Here is a 17,623-nt window from a genome sequence, read left to right as displayed (position 1 = left end):
ATGTAGGTGATATAAAGGGGTAATGTTCATGTTTTTGCATTTGTCCTATTTTTACATGGACCATATACTGAATTTCTAGGATCGTAGGTTGGTCAGAGCAGAAACAGTACATGAGTATTTATACAATATATGGGTACAAATATAGAAAATGAACACAAACTTACACAATCTTTGTGGCACATATAAATTTTCAAGTGTGAATTTGTGCTCTGGGGACCTATTTTAAAAAGCACATAGCTTTTAAAAAAATATGCATCTCTTTGGACTTTTCATGTAAGTGCCCTGTTATAAAATGAACCCCCTTCCCCTAGATAGAAGAAAACCTTTTGTAAATTAGCTCCTTAGTCTGATGGTAAGAGGAATTTCTAGCCTTTGATGAAATACAATTGTGTCTAGAAACAGTCTACATTCAATTTCATCATTTTTTCATTACAAATCGACATGCATGACAAAAAAAAAAAAAAATTAAATTAAACTATGTTTAATCTTCTAGCAGGCTAAACATAACATCTTGTCAACACATTTGAAAATGAAAGACTTGACCAGCAGACTAAATGTCTCTTGTAGCTGAAATACCTAAGGAAAAATCAATATCTGCACCAACTATGCCAACAAAAGCCATACAGACCTGGCATTCTGCCTGTGCTCATGGACAGCAAGCTCTTATTAAAAATAAATAAAAAAAATCTATAGATCAAGTGTCATAGAAAGCTTTTTGTTATCAGAATGCTTCTCTTGGAAACTGTGCCAGGACAAATATTAGATTCAGTTTTAAATTGTGATTCTTTATTAAAAGACAGTGAAAAGATTTCAAATGAGAATCTGGGCAAGAAAGACAGAGGCCATGTGACATAGGAGGGGGACATAATCAAACGGGACTGCACTGTCTACTAGTTTTAAGCCTTACACCTGATTTAAGAACACGTTTTGTTAAACAGCTAGTTTATATAAGTAAAAAGATATCTTTGTGCCATCTAACTTCTGGGCTAAATTCCAGTTGCATCATGGGCTATGCTAGCAATTACAGTAAAAGACACTGCAGAGTCTAATAAAGCTGGTAAAGGAAAAAGGATCCCTATATGCTTGAGGCCTTGTTGCAAAGTGCATTCCAAAACAACCTACTCGACAAAACAGAGGATGCACATGCCTTGTACTTACTTCTATGTATGAACAGCTGAGTAAAGTAAAATAGTGCACATACTTATGAACATCAGATATAATTGTTCTGTTTTCTTCCTCTAATCTAAAGACAATGTCAGGAATACCTCTTTTATTAAACTAGCCTTAAGTATATGCGCTAAGGAAGCTCATGGGTACTTTTAGCTCGACAGAGGAGGGTAATTTTCAGAAAAATGTAAATCTCTCTACCCTCTTTTAATCACTAATTCTTATTATGTTTTTCCTTCCTTATTTTAAAGTTCCTGTAAACCGTGCCAAGCTCTATCTTTATGGAGAGGAGGCTGGTGCCCGAAGATCCTCCCTCTTCTGGCCTGGGCTGGATTGGGCGACATAGATCCTCCCTCTTCCCTGTGCTGGGCTAGACTGGGCTTTGAGCATTTGCGCATGCTCAAAGCCTTCTGGTCTCGCTCTCTCCAAGTTTCTCAGAATCTCAGAGAGAGCGAGACCAGAAAGCTTTGAGCTTGCGCAAATGCTCAAAGCCCAGCCCAGTCCAGCACAGCACAGGGAAGAGGGAGGATCTCCGTCGCACCGCCCAGCCCAGCCCAGGCCATTAGAGGGAGGATCTTCGGGCACCGGCACCTCCTGTGCAATGCTCCAGGCATCCAATACACTGGAATTCATTGCTGGAAAATATGGTGAAATCAGTTAGCTTAGTGGGATTTTAAAAAGGCTTGGATAATTTCCTAAAAGAGAAGTCCATAGGCCATTATTGAGAAGGTGTCAGGAAATCCACTGCTTTTTTTCCTAGGATAAGCAACATAAAATCTGTTTTACTACTTGGGATCTAGCTAGGTACTTGGGACCTGGGTTGCCCACCATTGGAAACAGGATACTGGGCTTGATGGCCCTTTGGTCTGTCCCAGTATGGCAATTCTTATAATTCTGGAAAATGTGTGGTTTTTAGAATTTGTTGCTCACACACACAATTTTTTTAGAACTTGTCATTCATATGAAAAGGAATTTGTACGTACCTGGCCAGTCTTTAGAAGAAGCATTGGTCCTGACCACACAAACTCAAAGAGCTGGCAACACATTTTAATCACATTTTTCATGTACACAAATAAACAATCACCCCAGAGCACTGTTTTCACCATGAATGTTTATGTGTGTGTTAAATTTTATCTTTATTAAAATGATTTAAATTATATGGAGCCAATACATCCAGGGCTGGCCCTTCTGTTAGGAAAACTAGGCAACTACCCTAAGGCACATTTTGGGAATGCGGGAGGTGGTAAAATTTCAGAAATCTCAGGGTGTCAGGAGGGTACCACACCAGCTGTTAACATTTTTAAAACTTGCAGCAAGGCCTAAACTGATCTTGTGTATTATGTTATGATAGTAGATGACGGCAGATAAAGACCCGAATGATCCATCCAGTCTGCCCAACCTGATTCAATTTAAATTTATTTTTTATTTTTATTTTTTTCTTCTTAGCTATTTCTGGGCAAGAATCCAAAGCTTTACCCGGTACTGTGCTTGGATTCCAACTGCCGAAATCTCTGTTAAGACTTACTCCAGCCCATCTACACCCTCCCAGCCATTGAAGCCCTCCCCAGCCCATCCTCCCCCAAACTGCCATATACAGACCGTGCAAGTCTGCCCAGTACTGGCCTTAGTTCAATATTTAATCTTATTTTCTGATTCTAAATCTTCTATGTTCATCCCACGCTTCTTTGAACTCAGCCACAGTTTTACTCTCCACCACCTCTCTCAGGAGTGCATTCCAGGCATCCACTACCCTCTCCAAAAAGTAGAATTTCCTAACATTGCCCCTGAATCGACCACCCCTCAACCTCAAATTATGTCCTCTGGTTTTACCATTTTCCTTTCTCTGGAAAATATTTTGTTCTACGTTAATACCCTTCAAGTATTTGAACGTCTGAATCATATCTCCCCTGTCCCTCCTTTCCTCTAGGGTATACATATTCAGGGCTTCCAGTCTCTCCTCATACGTCTTCTGGCACAAGCCTCCTATCATTTTCGTCGCCCTCCCCTGGACCGCCTCAAGTCTTCTTACGTCTTTTGCCAGATACGGTCTCCAAAACTGAACACAATACTCCAAGTGCGGCCTCACCAATGACCTGTACAGGGGTGTCAACACCTTCTTCCTTCTATTGACTATGCCTCTCTTTATACAGCCCAGCATCCTTCTGGCAGCAGCCACTGCCTTGTCACACTGTTTTTTCGCCTTTAGATCTTCGGACACTATAACCTCAAGGTCCCTCTCCCCGTCCGTGCATATCAGCTTCTCTCCTCCCAGCATATACGGTTCCTTCCTATTATTAATCCCCAAATGCATTACTCTGCATTGAATTTTAGTTGCTAGGCATTAGACCATTCCTCTAACTTTTGCAGATCCTTTTTCATATTTTCCACTCCCTCTTCGGTGTGGAAAATATGAAAAAGGATCTGCAAAAGTTAGAGGAATGGTCTAATGCCTGGCAACTAAAATTCAATGCAAAGAAATGCAGAGTAATGCATTTGGGGATTAATAATAGGAAGGAACCGTATATGCTGGGAGGAGAGAAGCTGATATGCACAGACGGGGAGAGGGACCTTGGGGTTATAGTGTCCGAAGATGTCCATCATGTTTTCTATTCCACTTTTACCTATTCAGTTCAAGGCCAGATTACATTACAGGAGGTTGGGTCGGTTACCCAGGAAGTTATAATAGACAGTTGGACATGGACATTCAATACAGTTGCTAGTACAGGTAGATCAGTACAATTACTAATACAGTTAGGTCATAGTTACAAATACATAGTTACAAATTCAAATACAGTCAAACCTCAGTTTACGAGTGCACCGGTTTGAGAGTGTTTTGCAAGACGAGCAAAACATTAGCAAAATCGGCGCCTCGGAAACAGAGCAGCAATGAAGTCCAGGGTAGTGGATGCCTGGAGCAATCAAAGGACTTAAAACATGAATCATATAGCTAGCAGCAAACAGAGGGCTGCCAAACAGGAAAATGCTCACCACCACTGCATAAGTATCAGTCTGTGTTTTTTGAACTCATTTCAGTTGTTGAACCCAAGCACCATGCTGCTGATTAAATACCCCCCTAATCTAAAACAACACAGCACATTTTGAAATAGACAATCTATTGTACCATTACTTAATGTTCTTTATACAGTGCCAAAAACGTAACATGATCTGCTTACTGTGCTTTATAAAGGTGGAAGGTTTGATCTCCAGGTCTGCAGCAATGTGTCCCAGCATGAATTCCTCTTCAGTGTGGAACACTTTGAAGACTCCCCCTCCCCACCAAACCCTTTTACTAAACCGCGATAGCGGTTATTAGCGCAGGGAGCCGCACTGAATGCTCTGCGCTGCTCCCAATGCTCACAGAGTTCCAATGAGGTCGGGAGCAGCGTGGAGCATTCAGTGCGGCTCCTGCGCTAATAACCACTATCACAGTTTAGTAAAAAGGGGGGGGGGGAAGTGTTAGGATTAATGACAAATTATCCAAGAAAAGCTGAGAGAGGATGGCAACTGCACGCCAACTATAGGCACTAAGGGCTCCTTTAGCGAAGCCGCGTTAGCGGTTTAACGCAGGTAATAGCGCACGCTAATTTGCCGGCTGCGCTAGCCGCTACCGACTCCTCTTGAGCAGGCGGTAGTTTTTCAGCTAGCAAGGGGGTTAGTGCGCGTTAAAAAGTTGCGTGCGATAAAGCCGCTAACGCAGCTTCGTATAAGGAGCCCTAAGTCTAGTTGCATTTGCAGCTCCAATTTTAGTTTGTCTTCTATGTAACAAAAATAAACAAGCCTATTTCATCCTATGAATTAACTATCTTTATTTTTGCAGGTATGAGTATTTTTACAGTATTTCAGTAGACTACATATCACTCGCTGTGAGGCTTTATTTATTTAGCAAGGAAGCCTACAGAATTAAAGAGAAACTAATCTTCTAATTATAAACAGCAGTTTTTAAAACCTGAAATAAATACCTGGCACACCAACATTATTGCGTATCTGCACTGTGGTTTGTTCGTGTCTACTTGGATTGTGGAGAACTTTCTCCTGGTTTGTTTGATGAACAGAATTGCTACAGATGTCATATTTGGCAAACCTGCAGCGGAAGGGATGAATTTTGCTTCCTACCTTCACAGAGTCCTCCCAGCTTTTCACAGCTTGTTGGTTCTGTGGTGGGTTGGCTAGCCAGGGATGTACCTTGACAATTAAGAAAAGAAATCATGTTAGGAAATCCCAGTTGGCAGTCAGTTGCATTCCTTTTATGAAAAATACCTTTGGTTCTCACCCTGTCATCGCAAGAAAAGAGTTCATAGACAGTAACGCGGAAGACAAAGGCGCGCGCCGACAACTGAGCGCAAGATGGAGGCGTGCGCCGAAGAAAAAGACTGTTTTTAGGGGCTGCGACGGGGGGGTTTGTTGGGGAGGCCCCCCCACACTTTACTTAATACATATCGCGGCGGCGTTGTGGGGAGTTTGAGGGGTTGTAACCCCCCACATTTTAGTGAAAACGTAACTTTTTCCCTAAAAGCAGGGAAAAAGTTAAGTTTTCAGTAAAATGTGGGGGTTACAACCCCCCAAACCCCCCCACAACGCGGCGCAATCTGTATTAAGTAAAGTGGGGGGTTCCCCCACACACACCCCGTCGTAGCCCCTAAAAACATTATTTTTCTTCGGCGCGCGCCTCCGCACTGCGCTCAGTTGTCTGCTCACGCCTTTGTCCCGGCGCGCTTTTGACCTGACACCCAAGAAAAGCAAGTTATAAATTAAAGAACAGAATAGTGGCAAGGAATCATTTCAAGCCTATTGATCTAAGCATGGATTTGGATGTGAGGAAATGCATTTGTGCTGGTGCATAATTGTGTTTCATGTAAATTTAAGAGCTATTTTGCTCTCGTAACTCCAAGTAGGTACTGTACTGATATCGTGGCTGACAGAGTACTACCAAATATACCCCCTCCTTTACTAATGCATGGCACGGGTTTTACCGCCGACAGCGGCGGTAACTGCTCCGACGCTCATAAGCATACAAAATGACACGCTACACAAAGATTTACACAGGTGTTGAAGTCGGTCCTCGAAGGCCGGAATCCAGTCGGGTTTTCAGGATTTCCCCAATGAATATGCATTGAAAGCAGTGCATGCAAATAGATCTCATGCAGATTCATTGGGGAAATCCTGAAAACCCGACTGGATTCCGGCCCTCGAGGAGGGACTTTGACACCCCTGAAGGAGATGCTAATACATACATTCAATTAACATCGGTGGTGAAGCATAATACTAACTAGTTTGTAATATCCTTTATTGCCCTAATATGCAAGGCGATATCAAAGACTTTGTGAGCATTTATTCCACCTGTAATGAAAATGCACATGAGCAGCAAAAGAAAACACGAGGAACTTTGTCAAAAGCTTTCTAAAAATCTAGATACACTACATTAACCGGCTCACCTTTATCCACATGTTTATTCACACCTTCAAAGAAGTCAAGCAAATTGGTGAGGCAAAACCTCCCTTGGCTGAACCCATGCTGACTCTGTCTCATTAAATCATGTTTGTCTATGTGTTCCACAATTGAACCGTGAACCATATGTGTTAAAAGCGGTACACTAGCAAGTCTAGGGCTGACAACTGCATGAGGTGGAAGTTAAAAAAAAAAAAAGTATGGGGTACATGCATCATACTTTATAGGGTTGAGGGGGAGGGGACACCCAAAAAAGCATGTACATCTTGCTATATACTATACATGTGTTAGGACTGTGTCTGCGATTGCATGGTGTAAGTTAAAAAAAAAAAATTTGCATGGTTTGTTGGTAGTTTTCTACCCCCAATAATGTTTATAACATGCACCTATGATGTGCTACAATAAGGCACACCTATGATTTGCCTGCCTACGAAATAGCTTTTCCTGGTGTATGTGCACGTTTATATCTTTTTTTCGTTAACTATGCTGCACATTGGTCGCTTTCTCCATTGACTGATCAGATGGTATTTTTGTGGACCTCATTTGCATGTAAAGTTTTTGGAGTACCGCTGATTTAGAAATCGGAAAATTTATCACCACTACAACGGCTCACGGGATTTTAACGGCGACTTTAGAGCTTCGGAACCAGAGTGTTTAATCCCTGCCACTCCCAGTGACAGGATTCAAAAGATAAGGAGACTGTTGATAAAAGGAGTGAAGGATCTTTGTATATATTTAACCCACATGGGATAGTTTTGATTAAATTAAGGACTGAATAAAATAGTTTTGTCTCAGAACAAATCCTTTGCAGTCAAGCTGAGTTATTGATTGAGTAGATTATTGCAGTGAAAGACCTGAGCTGGAGACCTTGCACCTGGAATCTATATGGAATCCTGTAATCTTGGACCCTGAATGCAAATATCAGGTATCATCCTTAAACAGTGACTATGACTTCCATTCCCCACATTCATAGGAGCTGGGAATGTTGCTTCTGCAACATCCACAGCCTATAGATCCATACATTTGTAGTAATAAAATTTTTTTATCATGCACGAATTGACTTTCAATTTCATCTGCACTAATTTTTTAAAGCTCACTATCAAACTGAATGCATCTACGCATTTTGATAAAACACAAGAAATTTGAAGGTTTGGAGAATATTGCTCAAGGGAAAGACAAAGAGGGAGGCATATATAGCTGGGCAAGCTAGCATCTCCTGTACTTTTAGAGGCAGGTTTTTAGTTTGATAGGAAATATTCTTCTAGGGTCAAATTCTTGTCTTACATTTGAAATCAGCTTGCAATTATTGAGAATAGATATGACCAACGCTGTATGAACAAATAAGCCCTGAAACAAATTGAATATCTATTTGCTAATACAGAATCAATAAGTTCTGTGCTTCTCTGTAGCAAGTTAAGCATTCCTGCGCATTTGTCAGAGTAGCCTCACCTGTACAATTTATCAGCTGCCTGCTGACAAATGATGCTTTCAACACTGAAGAGGAGAAAGAAGAGGAAGATACCTGCAGAATGTAAATCACTCACCACAGCTTAAGTTGCTTTCAGCTTTCAAGGCTGAGGACGGGATCTCCCAGAAGTCATTCTCCCAGCTGACCATGTTCCCTTTCATATCACAGCTGAGGCTGGATAGTGTTTTAGAATCCAGCATGAAATCCCAAAGGCGAAAATTGTAAATGTCTCCTTTTAGAGAGTCTATATGATTACTGTAGGAACCCAGTACTAAAAACCCATTCTCTGGAATAAGCTTGTTCATAGTCTGTGAGCACGGAATGGTCTGATAACTGTTCTTGGTAATTATACTTATCTGTCCTCCTGAGTTTTCCCATGTGATGCACAGTTGCTTAAAGGCCCATGTGAAAAACTCCCCATAGGAATCCAGTGGTAATGCCTTATCCAGGGGGCATTCTATTCCTGAGATTTGCAAGAAGTGACCACTTTTGGATCTTCCAAAACTTAAGACTTCTGTTGTTGAATTCCAGTAAGAAAAAGCCTTCCAGTCTGTGCTGCTGTTGCTGTTTTTGGTGGCTTCAAAGCAAACTGTTAACTGGCTAAGGGCTGGCTTTGTGATTTTGCTTGCGACAGACACAATCTCTACAGTTTGGTTCTGTGGGATGGTAACTTTCTGATTCCTCAGGGAAACAGCCACTAGAGTAAAACACAGAAAAAGAATACTCAGATTAATATATTTCCACACGCGGAAACTTTCAAGATTGCACTGGCAATTGGCTAAAGCAACTCTATGAATACTTTCAATGATTTGATACCTTATCCACCTGGGACCCCTGATGAAGGCGTGTTTACCGAAACACGGACTGTGTCGGGTCCTTTGGTTTGGTTCAAGGTGGTAATATTAATTGCATTCATGCTTTTGGGTTAATAAATTTAGCCTGCATCTTTGTACTTCTGTTTGCAGTTTTCTTTGTTTTGATTTGTGTTCTATTCACTGCAGATTGTGTTGGATTTTTTTTCTCTTGTTGTTTACTTTCATTGAACTACATAAAGCCGCAGTTTAAGTCACAGTCAAGTCACTAATAGATATGGTCTTTAACAAATGACATGGAAAGATCTTTCCATACCTGCATTATCAGAGACACATTTAGCAACATGATGGCCCAATCATTACAATATATTTTTTAGGAAAGGGATTTTGCATTTAGCTCACACCTATGAGTAGTAAGTAGATCAAAACAAGTTGTATTCAAGTACAATAGGTATTTTCCCTGCCATGAAGGGCTCACAATCTGTTTGTACCTGAGAAAATGGAGGGTTAAAGGACTTGCCCAACATCATGAAGCGTAGGAATAGGATTTGAACTTAGCTTCTCTGGTTCTCAAGTCACTGCATTGGGCCAGTGGTTCCTAGATCTGGCTTGTGGGATCCCCAGCCAGTCGGGTTTTCAAACTATTCCTAATGAATATGCATGAAGCAGATTTGCATGCCTGTCACAGGTCATGTATTTGGGCTGCAAAAACCAGAGGGAATGGTACTGTTTAGGGAGTGAAGACATTATGGCCCAGATTCTGCAGAGTGCATCCTGATTTTAGGCAGCTGTAGGCATCCTACAGCTGTCTAATCAGCCAATCAGGATGTACATTTAAAAAAAACAACAACAACAAAAAAAGATGCTCCCCAGGCAGGCTGCCTATATTGAAGGCGCCTCCGGGAACCTAGGGAGGTCCACAAGACCGCCTAAGCTCACCTAAGGGCCTTAGGTGAACCTAGGCAGCCCTACGCGTCTCCCTAGTAGAGGGAGAGACGCTTACAATGTAGGCCAGCATTGTAAGTAGATGCAGCCGCTATACTTATAGAGGCAAGGGATCTCCCTGTCACAATAAGTATAGCGGCCATGGCTGCCTGTCCCCGCACCCCGATTGCCAGCAGGATGGTGCCCAACCCCTCCTGCCGGAAGACCGCCCACCCAACATCCCCAATCGCAGGCAGGAGGGTGTCCAACCCCTCCTGCCGGAAGGCCGCCCACTCAACACTCCCAATTGCTGGTCGGAGGGTGTCTAACCCCTCCTGCCAGAAGGCCGCCCACCCAACACCCCCGATCACCAGCAGGAGGGTGCCCATCCCCTCCTGCCAGAAGGCCACCCACCCAACAGCCCCGATCGCCAGCAGGAGGGTTCCCAACCCCTCCTGCTAGAAGGCCGCCCACCCAACACCCCCGATCGCCAACAGGAGGGTGCCCAACTCCTCCTGCTGGAGGGTGCCCCCCCTCTGGATCCCCCCACGCTAACACCTCCCCCCGCACTAACACCACCACCCCCCGATGACCCCTCTAACCTCCCCCCCAACTAACCTCTAAATTGTTGGCCGGCCGGACAGGTCTTGCTGCCGTCCGGCCCGCCTCATCGAAATGAGGCAGGCCCGCCCCTTCCTGGCCCATCCCTGCTAAGCCTAAGGCCTGATTAATTAAGTGGTGATGACTTTTAAATTGGTTCGTACCAGGGCTCAATCAGTGAGAATATGCTGCCTGCTTGTCCTGGGATAAGTATGCTTACTTTACCAGAAGTTGGGGTTACTATAGTACGAATGAGGGTGGAAGTTATCAATGTGAGATAATGTTAAGTTGGTCATTTTATCACAAGTCAGGGTATGGTAGCATAAAATGGGACCTTGTTAATTTATTCAATTTTCTACACTGCTCTCCCCAGGGAGCTCAGAACAGTTTACATGAATGTATTCAGGTACTCAAGCAGTTTTACAAGTATGTCCCTATCTACCTGGAGTAATGGGGGGAATTAAGTGTCTTGCTCAGGGTCACAAGAAGCAGTATTAATTTGAACCCACAACCTCAGGGTACTGCGACTGTAGCTTTAGCCAGTGCGCCACACTCTCAGGTTGTTGTAAAATAACCTGACATAACATTAGCCCACATTGATAACTTCCCCTTCCCTCCCCCACCCCAAATCTTGATTTGCTCCCAGACTCTGAAATACTGCAATTGTGAACATTCTTGTCACTTCTAATGTAGATTCAAATGTGATTTATTCATGTCGGCATGGAGTCTGAAAATGAATAAATCCTAAACTTCACCTTGACATATTAGTATAAAATTATCAGAAAATGTTTAGCTTTGAGTTGCACAAATTTAATTGTATTCTGACTAGAGATGTCTAGACAATAAATATACAGACTGATTTTTTTTTTCTGTACATACCTTGAGTATAGGTAGCATTGAACCCTTTTTTTTGGATGCTGAAGTCGCTTGAAAAAGTCACAACCATTTTATTTCCAGTTGAGTTGAATGATAAACCCTTGGCAGTGATGCCACAAAACTTTGCTGTGTTATCTCCATTGTTTAGTGAAAGTGAATCATACATGCAGCCTGGAGCTTCTTCAACTTCAAAGTCAACAAAAGTTAAATGAATGATGTAACCAGGAGGGGCTTGGAGAATCCATTCACACCCTTGGCTGCTGGGGTACTCGTTGGGGTAACACGGTGAAGAAAAGTAGCCCGAGGGGTTGGATAGTAGTATTTTGCAGTTAGAACATCCCCAAACTGCTGGACACAAAATAAAAGGGAGAGAAGGACAAATTAAATTTTAATATAAAATAAACCAACAACAAAGTGATTAAACCACTGAACTATTAGATGTTCAAGCTTCAGCAATATCATTCAAGGAGCAGCCTGGTAGCTCAGTGGCAGAGCTGCCACACAGAGGACTGGCTTTATCAGATTAGATATTCCACTCCAAACTGAAAGGTTACTTTTTTAGACAACCATTAGTTACCTAATCACAAGATTTTCCCTAAGTAGGGTCATTGATGAATTCTGTAAGTACCCAATATGAATGTTGATCTGTCTAGCTTTTTTTGCTCGTCTAGATGCTTTTAAATTGTAGTTTCCTTTCTTAAATCTTTCGATTTATTTTACCATAAACTACTAAGAATGTAATTGCCAATTGGCAGTATATCAAATGGTAATAAAACTTAGAAACACAGATTGGCCAAGGCCCACCTAGTTTGGGCTTAGACCTTCCCAGCAGCGATAGACCTGGACAAGGCAGTGGCTTGGCTCCTGCGATCCTGCATCTCCCTTTCTTAAATGGTCCACCAACAGTGGCTCTGACTCTCATATGCTGCCCTGCCTGTAAACTGGAAGTCTTTCTTCTGCCGCTTCCTGCGCCCTTCACAACTTTCTGTTTCTACTCAAACTGGATATGGCAGGAGAAGTACTTCCGGGTTAGAAGCAGGGCAGCATCTTGGAGCTACTGCCACTGACCCATTGAAGTTGAAGTGAGAGAGAAGTGGGAATGGAAAGGAAAGGAAGAAAAGATGCTGCACACAAGAGGAGAGGGGTGAGAGGGAGAATTGTTGGCACATAAGGGAGGGAGAAATGCTACATGGGAAGAGGGAGAAATGGATGGGAGGGGGAGTTGTTGGGACAAAGGGGTGGAGGAGAGGGGGAGATGTTGCATTGGTAGAGAAAAAGAAATGGATTTAGGGGTGGAGGAGAGGGAGAGATGTTAGACATGATGGTGGAAGGAAGAAAGGAAGGAAGAAATGCTGGATGGGGGGAGATGTTTGACCTAGGGTACAAGGGAGGGGTAGAGAGATAGTGGATTGTGGAAAGAGACAGAAATGATGGACATGACAGTAGAAAGGATGAAGGGAGAGAATGTTGCATGGGGGAGAAGGAAGAGAGATGTTGGAGAGAGAGAGAAAGGATCCAGAAGCAGAAGGGAGTGATGCTCAAAGCCTTCTGGTCTCACTCTCTCAGAGATAATCTTGGAAAGAGCGAGACCAGAAGGCTGTTATATTTGATGCTTGCAGTTAAAAAGTAAGTAAAAGCGAAAGCGAAAATGTAAATGAGCATCCCTCAGTAAACCAAATGAAACAACAAACCTGGAAACAGGATTGTGCTATTGCAAACCTTACCACGCAGTGGATCATCTCATCTTAAATTTTGCTTTTAAGTGAATATAGCCTAAAAGAACAGTAGAGTTGCCAGTGTTTGTTGAAATGGTTACTGGTCTCCAGCAATACAGACGAGTGATAAGTTTAAAAGCAGAGAGGAGCTGAAGCCGATAGCAATTCTTTGTGAACAGACATATGTCTCTATCCCATGGAAAATTTTACATCGGGGTGACTGTCTTCTGGATTGATAGTCTTTAGAAAGGAAGTCTACTTGTCTGGCCTTAAGACTGAAGGGTTTACACCAGTGGTGTAGCCAGTTAATTCTGGGTGGGCACAATATTTTCTCTGCCCCTGCCTTACCCCTAATCTTCTCCCCTCCCTCATAACCTCAACTCAAAATATAAATACAGTACAGCTCAATCAGCCGAAGATGGCCAGAGCTCCCTTTTACCAAGTTTGGCAGGCAGCAGCAACGTCCCTGAACCGCCAATGTCAGCACTTTCCTTCCCAACTGCCATTACTATCATACCAACAGACCCTCACCAAATAGTCTCAAGAACCACAAGAAGTTAAACTTGCCATGTACAACTTACACTAGAGAAATAAAAGTAGAAATGCATTTCCTTTACTAATGAACACAGTACAAAGACATCTACTATACACATTTCCCATAGCTAATGGTGCGTGTTTTATTAACAATAATTGCTTTTAGGGATTTCCAGGAATTGATGTCATGATGACTTGTTTCCTTAAATCTGGGCGTCATTTTGGAGCCAGCTGTGCATGGAGCTACAATTTAACAAAAACGTTAAGAATATTCCCTGACGCAGCCATTTGCTGGCGAAACAAGAGCCTCGTCGGAATGAATTTACAGTGTGTGGGCAGATTGGATGGGCCATTTGGCCTTTATCTGCCATCATGTTTCTATGTTTGTTCTGATTTCTTGGTGAAGAGATGTTTATGATCCAAATGCTTCTTGCTATCTGGTTGCTTCTTGATGGAGAAGTATTTAGGACATGCTTTGAATGAAGATGTTTGTAGCCTAGTTGCTGTAGCTATTTGATTTGCATATCCTGTCACAGGAGATCTCCCAGAGTGACCAAATGTGGGACAGATTACATCTTGGCAGGAAATGTATACTAGGACCTCCAATGGGGGAAGGGAGAATTATCCACAAGTATATCCCTGACTTACTGAATCAAAAAGTTATACAGTAGGAACAACCTATTGTGGACAACTAAGGTACTCAAATGCAATAGAAACACAGTAGAACACAAACATACAGAATCTGAAGCCACACAGACAGAATAATGCACACTACAAACTAATCATGCAGGTGTGCCTTTTTTTTTTCAAACAGCCTTCATTTTTAAAATAAACAATTTTATATCCAAGTTGTGGAAGCTGTTGGCTTTCTTCCCACTGAACTTCAAAAGCACTGCATAAAGGCTGAATTATTATGGCCAACAGGGAAAATAAAGTAAAACATCTTTAAAAGAACCCAAACCTTCTATATCTTCTGGAGAAGCAAAGTGTAAATAAGACATTAATTAAGCTGTTCACGGGCACAAATAAGGCACCATTGTCTCAACCCGACCTAAAAACTGAAGGGGTTACTGCAATAACGACAAGCCAAGGTTGTGTAACCTTAATTACATTCTAGCACAGCTTCCTGAGCGAGGATTGCAATCAGCCATGTTCTTGCAATGGAAATGCTGCAAGCACCAGGATGTTGCCACTGTATGCACTGATACACAGAAATATGAAAGATGATTCCATTATGAAAACTAAAGACAGAAATAACATTCTGTGCCGTTTTAGGGCCCCAGAAGAGGAAGCAAGTCATTCTTGTGCCACTCTCCACCCATTCTTTAGTCAGGGCAGTAAGACCATGACAGCACTCCTGCACAGGGAAAGAGAATGTGCAAGATAATCAAGCTGATTTTGATTATGGGGCCTTTCCAATGACACTTTGTATGTATAAGGGTACTTTGGGTATGCTAAAACTAGTGAAGCATTACATTCTTAATTACCATATTTTTCACTCCATAAGATGCATTTTTTCCCACAAAAAAAGTGGGCAGAAATAAAGGTGCGTCTTATGGAGCAAATATACAACCCCCCCTCCCCACCCCTGGTACCTTTTCTTTAATTCTGGCGGTCTAGGCAGGTAGACCTCCCCCCCCCCCCGTACCTTTTTTTAAAAATTCCAGCGGTCCGGCGATCCAGCACTGTATCTCCTGCTCCTCCCTCATTGGATGGCTGCCTCCATGCCTTGCGGCAGTGGCAGGGTGATGCACAATGCAGGTGCAAGCTTTTCACGTGCCTGCCTGGTCCTGCGCCACTCACTGAATGGCTGCTGTCAGGAAGCAGCAGGTACCCAGGCAGGAGCACAAAAAGCTCACTCCTGCCTTGTGCGCTGCTGGCCTCGACATTATGAGGTCTCAGGAGGCAGACGTTCAGCAAGGGAGGGGCAGGAGTGCAGAAAGCTCGCTCCTGCCGATACACTGCTGGACCAGCACAATTTAAAGGTGCCAGGGGGCTGGAAAAAAATTTGAGGGGGCTGGGGGCTGAGACTGCCTAGGTGCAGGGACTGGGACTGCCTACCACTAGACCACCAGAGAGGGTACAGGGCAGGGCGGGGGGACATGGTATAGAGCCTGGCAGGGAGTCAGGGGGGCTGGGTGCAGAGCCTGGTATATATTAGTACACAATTTAGTTCAGAATGTTTTTTTTCTTGGTTTCTTCCTCTAAATCTAGGATGCATCTTACGGAGCGAAAAATACGGTAATTTTTTACAGAAAGGGTGGTAGATGCATGGAAAGTCTCCCGGAAGAGGTGGTAGAGACAGAGACTGTCTGAATTCAATAGGGCCTGTCAGTGTTCCCTCTAAGGTGAGCGCATGAGCGATCGCTCACTATTTTCAGTGGCGTCGCTCATACGCTTTCCTCTGTCGCTCACTCGAGGGCAGGAGGAGGTGAGAGGAAGCGGCGGCAGCGGTATTTTAAAGTTAAAAGATGCAGCGGTGGTTCCTCTCAAGATCCCCGACTGCATCGGACTTCTGACGCAGGTGGGGATTCGTGAGAGAAGCCGCTGCCACATCTTCAGTGTCCTACCAAGGGGGAGGGGGCAATCCGCCCCGGCTGTACATCCGCCCTAAGGCTGCAGTCGGAGAGGAAGTTCGGGCCAGCCAATCGCTGCCTTGCTGGGCGGAACTTCCTCTCCGACGGCAGAATTGACGTCGGGGGAATGCTGGTCGGCCCGGTGAGAAGCAGAGAGAGCTTGGAGCAGCCGCGGTGGTGGCTTTGGGGACTGTTTCCCCCGATGGTGGCAGCAGTGGCTTTGTGGAGGGTAGGGAGAAAGAAAGGGGGCAGGCAGGGAGACAGAAGGGAAACGGAAAAAAAAAGAAAGAAAGGGCAAGGAGAGAGGAAGAAAAAGTTAGGGGAGGGAATGAGGTCTGGAGGAGAGGAAGCATACAGGCTGAAAGAAGGGAAGAAAGATTGGATGCACAGTCAGAAGATGAAAGTGCAACCAGAGACTCATGAAATCACCAGACAAGGTAGGGAAAAAATGATTTTATTTTAAATTTATTGCTCAAAATGTGTCTGAATTTATATATGCTGTCTATATTTTGCACTATGGCCCCCTTTTACTAAATCGCAATAGTGTTTTTTAGCGCAGGGAGCCTATGAGCGTCGAGAGCAGCGCTGGGCATTTAGCGCAGTTCCCTGCGCTAAAAACTGCTATAGTGGTTTAATAAAAAGGATGGGGGGTATATTTGTCTATTTTTGTATGGTTGTTACTGAGGTGACAATGCATAGAGTCATCTGCCTTGACCTCTTTGAAAAAAACCCAGAATAGGAATGATAATTAACATTTTCTCAGCATATAGTGTGCTTTGTGTTTTTTTAATTTTATTGTTGGTAGATCATTTTGACTTGGTCATTTTAAAGTAGCTCGCAAGCCCAAAAAGTTTGGGCACCTCTGAGCTAGAGCGTTGAAGCTGTGTATTTCTATTTTATCCCCCCTTTTACAAAACTGTGGAGCGTTTTTTAATGCCAGTCAAGGTGGTAACAGCTCTGATGCTCAGAATTCTATGAGCGTCAGGGCTGTTACCACTGTGGATAAAATCCACACTACAGTTTTGTAAAAGGGTGAGGGGTTAGTTTGTGATGACATATTCCATACTAGGCGAAAGTGTTTTCTGTGTTCTGTGTGTTCGAAAGACATGGTTTTCTGTTAGGATTGACGGTGTAGGATTGATCTGTGCTGGTCTGGCTTGTTTAGTTTTACAATGGGTGTATTGATGTACTGCTCACTGCAATATGTAAGATGCTGCCTTTTTCTAGGTACTCATGTGTGACGTGTGGTTTGTTACTAAAAATCATGTTTTTCTTACAGATGGGGGGGGGTGCCAAAAAATGATGGGCCCCGGGTATTACATAAGCTAGGTACGCCACTGTATGTAAAGATACCAGAAAGCTGGCGTAGCAAAAACTTTAAGTAAATTGTTATTCTTCTAAGCTTTGAGTATTTAACCCTCCCACAATCTCACGGGCACTCGTTTCAAGTTTATTGAGATTTTGATTTAAACGCAATATCAAATATTTTCAATGCATATAACAAAA

The 17,623-nt window shown here is 43.2% G+C and overlaps 1 protein-coding gene across 1 annotated transcript in view; it reads right to left on the bottom strand.

Moving 5' to 3' along the window:
- Positions 1-17,623, bottom strand: part of ADGRG6 (adhesion G protein-coupled receptor G6) — a 307,599-nt gene that overhangs the window by 143,930 nt on the left and 146,046 nt on the right. The window contains 3 exon segments of the mRNA XM_033938193.1: positions 5,281-5,349; positions 8,157-8,777; positions 11,296-11,640. Coding sequence (XP_033794084.1) covers positions 5,281-5,349; positions 8,157-8,777; positions 11,296-11,640 — 1,035 coding nt within the window.

This window comes from Geotrypetes seraphini, chromosome 3, assembly GCF_902459505.1.
Source record: "Geotrypetes seraphini chromosome 3, aGeoSer1.1, whole genome shotgun sequence".
NCBI classification, from domain to species: Eukaryota; Metazoa; Chordata; class Amphibia; order Gymnophiona; family Dermophiidae; genus Geotrypetes; species Geotrypetes seraphini.
This window is presented reverse-complemented; position numbering and strand designations above follow the sequence as displayed.